General features: G+C 39.8%; 1 protein-coding gene across 1 annotated transcript; it reads right to left on the reverse strand.

Moving 5' to 3' along the window:
- Nucleotides 1-74: 74 nt before the first annotated feature.
- On the reverse strand, nucleotides 75-12,464 carry tmem276b (transmembrane protein 276b). The gene is made up of 4 exons (XM_077626137.1): nucleotides 11,791-12,464; nucleotides 8,671-8,784; nucleotides 5,802-5,939; nucleotides 75-3,876 (listed from the first exon to the last, which is right to left on the reverse strand). The coding sequence occupies exons 1-4, from the start codon at nucleotides 12,176-12,178 to the stop codon at nucleotides 3,629-3,631; spliced, it is 888 nt and encodes a 295-aa protein (XP_077482263.1). The 5' UTR covers nucleotides 12,179-12,464; the 3' UTR covers nucleotides 75-3,628.
- Nucleotides 12,465-13,200: the final 736 nt, after the last annotated feature.

Below are 13,200 nucleotides of genomic sequence, written 5' to 3' on the forward strand. Positions count from 1 at the left end.
TACCTCCGTTTCCTTAGAAGGATAATGCAGACCACAAATGTGTTGATTCTAGAAGAAATACAGGAATCTGAACGTTAGCAATTACATCTTTTATTTCAGTAAAATAAATAATGAAAAACTTCCACAGTTTTAATACTGAAATAAAATGAATGATATCATGCATGGCTGTTATGACTTTTTAATCCCCACAAAACCTCTGCAGTAAATTGTACTTGTACAAACGTAAAAAGTAATAGCTTTGCTAGAAACAAGTGTCACTTTAAATGGCAGGTTTTCCACTGAACACAGGAAGTTGAACGATAACAAGATATCTATGGATTTAATTAGAAGTCATTGTACTACTGTGCTCAAATTAGCAGCAGTTTTACGCCTGTGCTTTTGTTTTTAATACATTGTCATTGAGAAAAAGATGTTCAATTTCCAAACCTTGTATTGGCACTTTAAATGCATCAATCTGAGAAAGAGGGACACACATTTGTGCTTAAAAATCTCTGGGCTGTCTGGAATTTGTAGCACATCAGCTCAAAAAAAAGATGGAGGGGCAGACTGTTACCACAAAAGTACACAAAAATACATGTACAATATTGCTTCCATTATGTCAACAAGTTCATATTACTATTTAATCAGTAGTAGATATCTTACTGGTAGGTTTCTGGAGTGATCTTAGAGCAAAACACTGAATATGTTCCATAAGTACTCATGAATAGTAACACTGTAAATGTTCATTGATGATTTCTAACACTTATCTCCTTGTTACTGCCTTCATATATTCACAATGAAAGTTTGAATGGACTTTGCATAAACACAACATGGTTTAAACCAAAACTGTAAAAGACACATCATGGTGTGTATCATGCTCTTATTTATTTTGATACCCTAATGTATGTGACCTTGCAAACATATACTTGTAATCTGTCTGTTTTGACGTTGCTCATGCTTCAGATAACATATGACCTCTTGTAAAGTGGAAAGGACTGAACATTACATACAGAGTTGTCAACACACATTACAATACCTTTGTTTTTTCTAAGAGAAACTTCATTGACTCTTAGCTGATTTCATCCAGTTTTTGTGTACAGTAGAAACATAAAAATGATTTATGAGCTAAGAAATTAAGCTACCAAGTCTCCTTACTCAAGTAAACTCTTCTCTTCTATGACACAAAATGTGTAACTCATACAAATGAACCAATCCTGAAAAATTCCAACATTTTTTCATAGTTAAATTTAAGCACATGAAAAAAAATGCTTAGCTCCATGTGTTTTCCATTAGAGCATTGTTCCCTAAAAGTTTAGATCAGTAATTATCAAAATTAATCAATAATTAGGTTTATGCTGGACTAAATTAATTAAAACCAATCATATTTACCATGATCTTTCGTTATGATCAAATCCCCCATGTCGGAGGCATTTAATCAGAATGGAGTATTTAAGGCCTAAAAAATATCATTTTGCTACCCAAGATTGTAATGAAGTGATTTTTCTGACTTGTCACAGTTGGCAGGGAACCATTTCAAATTAGGATATAAAATGATTTTAGTTTGAAAACACCTCTGTGTAGAAAATCGTAGGTGGGAGTTATCTAATACATATGTTAATCACTGTAGATGTCAATGCTATTCAGTCCCATTTTAACAAAAAATAAAAAATAAAATGGACATTGGAAACAAATTCATGAATTGGATATTTGAACTGAAAACCCTGCATTAAAACATTTGAATTATTTTTCATTCAAGCATTTTGATTGCTGTATTTTCTCGCATATTAGCCGCCTCCGCGTATAAGCCGCATCCTTAAAATTGCCTTAAAATCGTTGAATTTTACAATTTCTGCCGTATGAGATGCCCCCTGATTCACAATTTTCCCCTCCATATTCATGATTTTAATAGAGAGTACAAATGTGTTACTTTGAAGGGAAAATCTTGAGAAAAATCATCGCACGTGGTATTTATGAGATACTGTATAAATCGATTGCTGGATTGCACATTCATAAAGGGTGTTGCCTGCACATAGACAAATTCAAAAAGGAAGTCACGTGAGCAGTGCAACCAGGAAATGTGTCCGTAGCAGTGTAGTTTGTCATCCCTAGGTAAGATGGCGGCGCCCTGAGCGAGCAATGGCAGGCACAAGTGAGTTTTTTCACGTTTTATGCAAGATACGTTTTTTTTCCTTGAATTTCATTCATAGACATCAAAATAAATTTGTCTTGCATTATGGCGTTTTGTCCTTGTGACCTTGCAGTTTTGTGCATGTCAATTCTAATTTGGGCGTATATAAGCCGTACCCTCGATTCAGTCATATTTTTTTTGCGACAAATACAGCGTATATACGAGAAAATACGGTATTTATAAATGAGGTGTTACAAGACATGCACCAATACACTGAAAATTGTATTTGAGAATTGAAAAATAAATATTTGCCTGTTTGCCCCAATTTTTCAGCTTACGGTTTTTTATATCAGGACCAAAGGATACAATGGCCACTATTTTTAGAGTCTTTTTTGCAAGTAGAGTACTAAAACACTAACATTTATTTTCAATTTCCTAAAATGTGTACTTTTAACAAGAATGACGAAGTGTAAACATCACAGCATTTGAATTTCACTCTGCGTTTGGCTCTCTTATTTGTCTTGTTAGGTTTTTAGTCAGCTGTCAGCAAACAACTGGTTCTGTCAAGAGTTGTAAGCGCACAGCAGCATAAAGTCATAGCTCAGCAGTTACGCGATTTAGTTTTTCAACCCCCCCAAAACCCTCAACTGCCATCATGTCGCTAAACCTTATAATGGATTTATCTTTGCACACAATTCTGCAGAGCCTGCACTTCCATCCTGTCTGCCATTTCAACACAAACAGATATAAACAACCTTATTCAAAATCTACTCTACATAAACAATGTATCTTAGTCTACAGAGAGATGCAATTGTATACACACAACTCTTTTCCAAGATAATCAAATGGTTTGTTTTTTGATGCAGATTTATCATGACTTCATCCAACAGAAAATGCAGACATCTGCCATGGTAACGGCTAATGTTTGATATCATTATGCTACACTACCAGTAAGGAATGGGCACTCATTGCCATTTTTTAAAAATATTTTTTACAGCACACATGACTACTGAAAAGAGCAAGGCTGACGAGATGTTCTGGACTCATTTCATGTGATTTCCTCTGTTTGGATGATTTTTCTAATGAGTCATCAGCAGAAAATGTGTGTGTGGAAACGCTGGTGTCTGTCTGCATGTGCCTGTATGACTGTGGGAGTATGTGTCTCGAATGGATTTACAAGAGCACCATTGTAAAACAGTCACCTTCAGATTGCCATAAAATCATCATGTCAAAAAATAACGTCAAAAATCTTTGTGCTACGAGAGCCAAAGCGCCTTTCGGATTTGAGGTTGCACTCTTGGTGTCCCTGGAGGTCCTGTAGTGGGATGGTTCAAGTGCTTGTGTTTGAAATATTTGTTCTTTTGCCGGGATGTGAGCTATCACAACTTAGGCACCATGAGCACGGAGAGGGATGGAAATCTTGAGGGCGTTGTGAGACGGACAAAATGGTTGTACGTTGGAGTTTTGAAGAGAGTCGTTTGTGGCGTTTGTGTGCTCAGCGAGTAATTCGTACGAGCCCTGTCACACGGTTCCGTTCTCGTACCTCGGCTTGTGAGTTGTCGAGTGGGTCGGCGTGCTTAGGGAGGGCGCCAAGGTGCAGAGGAACCCAGCCAGCAAAGTAAGACCAAGTCCACCCCAGGCACAAAACATGGACCAACCATAGCCATGGCTAATGTCTTCAGGTAGGCCGTACATGTTGCGGGGGTAGCGGGATAACTCAAAGTTGATACCAGCCACGCATGTGCACAAGGAGATGATGCAGCAGGTTCCTGGGAAGGCAGAAGAGACGTGCTCATTAAGTAAGTACAAATGCGAAGATTTGAGTTTTTATTTTGAGTTTGATTTATTTAATAAAGGGACAGTACATATTCGTGAACATATACATATTCATGTTATATGTAAATATGTAAAAATGTAAGATTAAATCTAAAGGCTAAGTTCCCATCTTTAGTCCATTGTGCAGGTTGGAGAATGAATAAAGCATAGAAACAATGAGACACACACACAAGTAGAACTGTTCTAGACAACAATTTTGTTCATCTAACAGCCAGGCTTCAAGATGATTGGCAAAGAGGTTCAGAGATGGGAGTTCACGTATGGTAATTGGTATTGAGTTCTAGGTATGTGAGGCACGAACACTGAATCTGCTTTAGCTAAAAGCACACTTTCTGCTAACTGGTTTAAAGTAGTCGACGGTACTCGTGCTGATTACCAGAATAAGACCTGGACTGCAAAAGTAAATTCAGAAATCATAGTCTTAGTGTTTGGAGGATGAGTGAAGAGGAACAGAAACCACATTTCCTGAAGTCCATTGTGTAGCAGAGTCAGTGATAACCTGTGGTCACATGTTATCTGCTGGTCTTGGTCCACTGCCTTTTCTAAAATTTACATTCAGGTATCATGGAGATGCTGACCTCACCACATTACAAAGGATAATTGCAGCTGGTTTAATGAACATTGGCATACCTGTCAACCTCGGTCAATAGCTCCCCTTATTAATGATTGCAATTCCCCTTATTAAGCAATAATTTAAAAAAAACGTATAAATGCAACGCGGCACATATTTATTCACATAGGGCGCACTTAAAAGTCTACAATTTTCTCCAAAGTGGACCGGGTGCCCAATCAGTATCCACTACATTCAAGATTCTGTGGAAGGCGCTGTATGATGCTGACAGCTTGACTGTATGGGTACATTGCTTCCTGACATGACATATTTATATAGTGAAAAGGCAGACGGATGAAAGGGGAATGCCTGTGCTCATATCATGCTTACAGCATAACCATATTAGCAGTCGACGATGACGTATTCGTCTGCTACCAGTGACTGAGACAATCCGAATTAGAGTCGAAAAACGAGATTGGTTTGACAAAAAATGTACAAAAGTTGTTATACGGCGTACACAATTTGAAATGATCAATAAAACGTTTAAAATACGGGAAAAACGTAGAAGTTGACAGGTATGCCATGGTGTTACTGAGCTTGATTGACGAGAAAACTTCCCTTAACTAAACCACAAATATAATCTACAGCACGTGTCAAAACGGCGGCCCGGGCGCCAAATCTGGCCCGCCGCATCATTTTGTGTGGCCCAGGAAAGTAAATCATGAGTGCCAACTTTCTGTTTTAGGATCAAATTAAAATGAAGAGTATAGATGTATATTAAATTTCCTGATTTTCCCCCTTTTAAATCAATAATTGTAATTTTTTAATCAATTTTTTTCTGTGTTTTTAGTTCAAAAATCATTTTGTAAAATCTAAAAATATATTTTAAAAAGCTATAATAAACATTGTTTTAGATCTATAAAAAAAACTGAATATTCAGGGATTTTAATCCATTTCTTTTTATCCATTTATTTAAAAAAATCTAAACATTATATCTAAAATGGTCCGGCCCACATAAAATCGAGTTGACGTTAATGCGGCCCGCGAACCAACACGAGTCTGACACCCATGATCTACAGGGTGCAGTCAGGAAGAGGATGAAAGAGACCAGAACTAACAATGTAGATGACCTGAAGAAAGCTGATCGTACAAACTACACACTAAACTGGTCAGAGTAGGAATACGTAAACATAATTTTTAGGGGTTGAAATAAAGCTTATATCTGATGTTATTATACCGAATAAATGGCCATAATGTTATGGCTGGATGGTGTTTGTCCAAATGTGTGCAAATATTTACACACAATACCTCCCATGAGAAAGAGTAGCCCGGCTACATATTGCATGAGGTCATGTTGTTGACAGCATCCCAGCACTCCAATTATCCATCCAAAAAGAATTATGGCGACGGCCATACCAACGAAACCAGCTGTCATTCTTCTGAGATCTGCAAGAAGAGAGGTCAATGTAACAATTTTATTTCAGGTAAACTTGCTATTACTTCAATTATAAATAATAATTATATATACAATATACTGCTTAAAACGGGTAATACTTTATGTAAGTGTGTGGATCTTCCATACAGCTATTTTATTCTTTACATCCAGCCATTTTCAATAAATCCTCTACACATTGGGGTCACATGTAAGCGGCCACCCATTCCAGTTGAGTGGACTGGTTGCCATCCATTTGCAAGGGACATACAGTTGTGGTCAAAAGTTTACATACACTTGTGAAGAACATAATGTCATGGCTCTCTTGAGTTTCCAATTATTTCTACAACTCAGATTTTTCTCTGATAGAGTGATTGGAACAGATACTACTTCTTTGTCACACAAAAAAACATTCCTGAAGTTTGGTTCTTTTATGACTTTATTATGGGTTAACAGAAAAAGTGATCAAATCTGCTGGATCAAAAATATACATACAGCAACACAAATTAGCAATTTTGGTGACTTAGAAAGAAAAAGCTTCATAGCATGGCCTCTTAACTTCTTGTGAGTGATTATGAGTGACTACAGCTGGTGACTTCTCTGTAAAATTGGTCAGGAGGGTGAAGATTCAACCGAGAATCACCAAAAAGCAGATCTGCCAAGAATTAGAAGCTGCTGGAACACAGGTGTCAGTGTCCACAGTCAAGCGTGTTTTGAGACTGAGAGGCTGCCGTGCAAGAAGGAAGCCCTTGCTCCAAAAGCGGCACATTAAGGCTCGACTGAAGTTTGCTGCTGATCACATGGACAAAGATAAGACCTTCTGGAGGAAAGTTCTGTGGTCAGACAAAACAAAAATCGAGCTGTTTTGCCACAATGCCCAGCAATATGTTTGGAGGAGAAAAGGTGAGGCCTTTAACCCCAAGTACACTATGCCGACCGCCAAGCACAGTGGTGGTAGTATTATGCTGTGGTGCTGTTTCGCTGCCAATGGAACTGGTGCTTTACAGAGAGTAAATGGGATAATGAAGAAGGAGGATTCCTTTAATGGGATAATGAGGACCTTCAAATTCTTCAAGATAACCTAAAGTCATCAGCCCGCAGATTGGGTCTTGGGCGCAGTTGGGTGTTCCAACAGGACAATGACCCCACACACATCAAAAGTGGTAATGGAATAGCTAAATCAGGCTAGAATTAAGGTTTTCGAATGGCCTTCCCAAAGTCCTGACTTAAACCCCATTGAGAACTTGTGGACAATGCTGAAGAAACAAGTCCATGTCAGAAAGGCATCAAATTTAACTGAACTGCACCAATTCTGTCAAGAGGAGTGGTCAAAGATTCAACCAGAAGCTTGCCAGAAGCTTGTGGATGGCTACCAAAAGCGCCTAATTGAAGTGAAAATGGCCAAGGGACATGTTACCAAATATTAGCGCTGCTGTATGTATATTTTTGACCCAGCAGATTTGATCACTTTTTTCTGTTCACCCATAATAAAGTCATAAAAGAACCAAACTTCATGAATGTTCTTTTGTGACAAAGAAGTATCTGTTCCAATCACTCTATCAGAGAAAAATCGGAGTTGTAGAAATAAGTGGAAACTCAAGAGAGGCACTAGTGCTAATGAAAACCCTTTCATGGATGTTTTGGGAAAATGGAAGGAAGCCAGATTACGCGTAGACCTTCTAATCATGACGATCTAAGAGAATTTCAAGTATGTTTCTGTCAGGATTATACTGTCATTTCAAAATTGATAATGAAAATTTCAAATATTATTGTAGAATATCATCGAATAATGTACGAAATGTTTCTTGCCAGTAGGCAATTGAGCTTTTTGTCTTCAGTATGGCTGAACTGTACCTTGTAGAGCAATTATTGCACTAGTAGAATGGCCAGGGTGCTAATAGGACAACTGCATCTAAGAATTAACCTTTTCTAGTTGTCCAACAAACTTTACCATGAAACTACTGTCCTGCACTGCAACTGCAACATGATATGAGACCCAGCTATTTGCCATTTTTCAAAAATACTATGAAAAAGAGATCTTCTTCTAGTATGTGGGATGAAATGAAAAAAATTAAAGTAGTTAAAGACTCCATGAATGCGTTACTAATGAGACAGTTATTCTAACCAGGTTGATTCAAAGTTATCTGGAATTGCCTAACAACGGGAACCCCTATTGTAAGGCAATTCCAGATGACTTTGAATCAACCGGAAAAAAAATAAAGTATTTAAAGACTCCATGAATGCGTTACTAATGAGACAGTTATTCTAACCAGGTTGATTCAAAGTTATCTGGAATTGCCTAACAACAGGAACCCCTGTTGTTGGGCAATTCCAGATAACTTTGAATCAACCTGGGGACCATGGAGTCTTTAACTACTTTAATTTTTTCATTTCATCCCACATACAAGAAGAAGATCCGCCTCAATGTTATGTAATCAAGGGTTCAAAACCAGACTCGAACAGCAGCATGAGGACCACAAAAAAAGAAAACAAGAATGCAGAGAATATCCTGATTCTTAAGGATTTTCCTTTCATTAAGAATTACATTGTGAATGTTAGAAAATACAAGTAAATTAAATGTCTTACATTTGGGAAAACTAATAAGAGATCTTATTCTAATGTGACATTTGTTTAAAAGCAAAATAGAAAGAGCAGAATGCTAAATATACCTAAATCCAAATAGAAAATAATTACTAAGAGTCAATCTATCAACCCTTCATGAAAATAAAACGTGAAGTTACTCACGAAGTGCATGCCATTCATCCTGTCGTATGGTCTTTGTGATGTTGACAGGTAAATTTCGTGGAAGAATAGATGATGTGTAGTGATACGTTACAGGAGTACATCTCTGAATTATTCCTGTTGAAAACAGAGAAAAAAATCCTGAATTCATATTAAAGAAAAAGTGCATCCATTAATTACACATCTTCTAAGTATTTTTACATTTTCAACATACATTTGGTACATACAAAATGTTCAGGTTACGAAACCCTTTGATATGCAAATTGCTGTTCCAATATAGGAAAACACAGTGGCGGTCCGTGCATTTTCTCGTAGTGCCTTCAACGAATCAATCCAACCCCCAAAAACAACACATAAAAAATAATTAATAAATCAATGCACAAAAATTGGGTAAAATCTACTTCCTAGCAGCATTTAATGATTAAATACAAATGCTGGAGGTTTTCAGACATTACAACCGGGCCAGGGGGGTGATTTTCCCGGGAAAAGACAGCGATGCACGTCAATGGCGTACCGGCAAACATTGCTCGAAAATGGGGTAAAATCCAGCCGAAAACAGCATTTATGGATTAAATACAAATACTGGAGCTTTTTAGACATCAGAACCGGACCCGGAGTATCATTTCCCTGGGAAAACGACAGCGATGAACGTCGATACGTCCATACGCGAAACGGCTAAAATTGCACTAAAATGGGTTAAAATCCTCTTCCTAGCCGTATTTATTGATTAAATACAAATACTGGAGCTTTTCAGACATTACAACCGAGCCAGGGAGGTGATTTCCCCAGGAAAAGACAGCGATGGACGTCAATGGCGAAACGGCAAAAATTGCACTAAAATGGGGTAAAATCCACTTCCTAGCAGCATTTAGTGATTAAATACAAACACTGGAGCTTTTCAGATATCAGAACCGGGCCCACAATTGAAATATTATTTAGGAATATAGCCATATTTTACTCACCAAAAATCATTTTTAACTGTACAAAATATCCATCCTCCTTTCTTTCTTCCTTCTTTTCTATCGCCATCGAAGCTAATGCTGAAAGTCGAGCCTGTCCTGTCGTATTTCTGCCATAGTCCGTCTTGAAAATGGCTTTAAATCAACACAACAATATATTTGCCTGTGCAGCTAGCTCCAGATATAGTTTGGTAGCTAATCATAGTTGGTGATAGCGATGACGTATCCCTCCGCCTGCGACAAGGCAATGACGTATCCCTACGCCTGCGACAATACCTTGTGGTGTTGCCAACTCGAAATCTGATTGGTTAAGGCAACAGTCTTATCGACACTTGTTTAATGCAGCAGAGCCCGCAGAACTGATTGTGAAGGCTTTGAGGCAGATTTCTGACCCTGGCAACAAATAATGGCTGAAATGTGATTGGTTAAATGCTTCAATATGAAAACACACATCTGGAAGCAGTGCAACCAGGGGGAAAAGCAATGAAAGGAAGCTAACAGACAATTTGGAATTATTTAATAAGTATTGATGGACAAAATATAATACCTATATGATTCAGATATTTCTTGAAGGCCCTGATGGCCCGCCACTGGGAAAACAAGATCCAAGTTATAAAATTGCCCAAAACATCAATACATTTCCTCTCACTCTTTCATTTTCTGAGCCGCTTTATCCTCATTAGGGTTGCGGGGGGGTGCTGGAGCCTATCTCAGCTGACTCTGGGCCAGAGGTGGGGACACCTTGAATTGGTGGCCAGTCAATCGCAGCCCAGTTTTAAGTAATTTAATTCAAAAAATAATGAATAGAACGTGTTTGTCTTCTCTGATTTTCCAAACTAAATATTTCCTTGAAGACAAGATCATCAAATAGTAAACTTCTGTATGGACACTGTTGGTTCATAAACTACCCTTGCTATTATCTTGTCCAGTTGTGCAGATATTATTTGCATATCTTGCTGCTTGTCATTAACTTTCATCCCAACAAAGTTAGACATGTTTTGGCAAATGTGCCGGCAAAGCCATGGCTTTCATTCACAGTATGTTTATGTTGCTATGTGACTCAAAAACTGGCTATTCCTGAAAGTAGCTTTTGGATCAGCTCGTGCAAGTTGAGTTCTTATTAAAATTGTTTCCATATGTTTTATTGAGATGACTCATTAACAATCATTTCAAATTACGCTGACACTCCAACTAAAAAACAGAAAAACATGGGAGTGAATGACTCACTTTTTTAAGACGATAGATTTACAAGCGATCTATATAACATTTAGATTGACATTGCCAAGGCCATGTAACAAAACATTAAAAAAAATAAAATTAAAAAACTTTGGTTTTGTCAACATACACCTTTTAGTTATGTGATGTTGCATAGTGGCTATTATTTTATCAGGACTGACAAAAAAAGAGAAAAGATATTAATATTGTAGCATGTTCTCCCCAGGCCTGCGTGTGTTTTCTCCCGGTGCTTCGGTTTGGACACTCTTTTTCTCACCACAGACCGGTAAAGCTCTTTCTATTTTCTCGCGGACCGGTTAATGGGAGGGCGGCTTAAGACAAAATTGTGTGGGTGTGGGTCGGTGCACGAACGACACCCACGACGGCAAAAAAAAAAGTCCCAAGCATAATAGCAATTATTATTTATTATTATTATAAAAACTTTTCTCATTTCAAATAGGAGGGCGAGATTGAAAACGTTAATATTTTTACTCTGACGGACCGGCACTAGGTAGCTTGCGGACCAGTACCGGTCCGCGGACTGGTGGTTGGGGACCACTGCTTTAAATTGCCCCTAAGTATGGGTGTGAGTGTGCATGGTTGTCCGTCTCCTCGTGCCCTGCGATTGGCTGGCCACCAATTAATGGTGTCCCCCGGCTCTGTCCCGAGGTCAGCTGGGATAGGCTCCAGCACCCCGCGCGACCCTAGTGAGGATAAAGCGGTTCAAAAAATGAGATGAGATGAGATAATATTGTATTCAAAGAAATGCACTATAGATGCTCTTGATGAAACATCCCCCATCTTGTTTCAAACAAGTGGAAATGACATTATAGTGACAGCCTTAGCCACACTGGGCTATGTGTATGTTTGCATTATCAAGCTATAGTCGTGCGCTCATAGCCGAGCATCGCGGCCTGCTTCTCCCAAGATTCTCGCTGCTCATATTTACCTTTGTAAATAAGATCCTCGGTTTCAAGGTCGAATCCCTCCCGGTGACATTTCCTCCAAAGGCCGGACACGGTTGAGTTGAACTGCCGACTGCAGTGGGACTCCATCGCGGAGGCTGCGGCCACAAAGTGTCGCTTGCCCCTAATGAGCGGCACAGCCTCCGGGCCGCCTCCTCTCCTCTCAGGAGGCATCTGGAGAGGGAGGTTGTGGTTGGAGATGTAGATGTAGCCCGGGTCGTTGCGCTTGTTCGCGTAGTTTTTACACCTCTCCCGGTGCCTCCTCGCGTCCGTCTCGTACCAGAAGTCGGTACAAATCGCCATAGCGAGCAGCCCCAACGCGCAGAACGCCAGGAAGAGCCCACCGCTGGTTAGTATTTTCATAGCGGCCATCTTCCCCACACGACGGAGACAGGCGAGACGCTTCCTCCGCTGCTGCTGATGGTGCCTCTGCTCCCGCGTGAAGTCACAGCCTCACGCCTTCCTGCCCTCCGAGCATGCTGACGAAAGACCCGTGTTGGACGGACACGGGATGTTGCGGTCTGTGGTTGTGCTCCCCGCTTGATGCAATGTTGTTGTCACCATCTGTTGTGGTACAGGAGGAGGGGATGGATGGCGACCAGCGCTGTGAGGAGGAGGCTGGGCCACGGGATGTAGTACTGCAATTTCTCCTCAAGGCTGCCGAGAGATGCCGAGCGCTCAGCCAGAATTCGAGCAATTTGTTAGCGGCCGATGGATTTGAAATGATGGACTGAAGCTCCTTTGTACTACTTGAAAAGCCAACTTTGCATTGTCGGTCAACCTAAAATTTCTGGAACTAGATATCAATAAGGGCGGCCCGGTGGAGCGAGTGGTTAGTGTGTCGGCCTCACAGCTCTGGGGTCCTGGGTTCGAAGCCAGGTAATGTCCATCTGTGTGGAGTTTGCATGTTCTCCCCGGGCCTGCGTGGGTTTCCTCCGGTAAGCCAGGTCATGTCCATCTGTGTGGAGTTTGCATGTTCTCCCCGGGCCTGAGTGGGTTTCCTCCGGGTACTCCGGTTTCCTCCCACATTCCAAAGACATGCATGGTAGGCTGATTGGACACTCTAAATTGCCCCTAGGTATGGGTGTGAGTGTGCATGGTTGTCCATCTCCTTGTGCCCCACATCGGCTGGCCACCGATTCAGGGTGCCTGGAGTCAGCTGGGATAGGCTCCAGCACCCCCGTGACCCTAATCAGGATAAAGCGGTTCAGAAAATGAGATGAGACAAAAGCCATGAACAAGTATGAGGCTGTGAAATACTCAAAATCCAAATGCACTTCAGACAAAAATCCCAATATCATTTGATTAGCTTACAAATTAAGCCAAAAATAATAATAAACATGCAATATATTTGGAATTTCGCAAACAATCAGATATTTTCAAACTCTTAAAAA

This window comes from Stigmatopora argus, chromosome 2, assembly GCF_051989625.1.
Source record: "Stigmatopora argus isolate UIUO_Sarg chromosome 2, RoL_Sarg_1.0, whole genome shotgun sequence".
Classification (NCBI taxonomy): domain Eukaryota; kingdom Metazoa; phylum Chordata; class Actinopteri; order Syngnathiformes; family Syngnathidae; genus Stigmatopora; species Stigmatopora argus.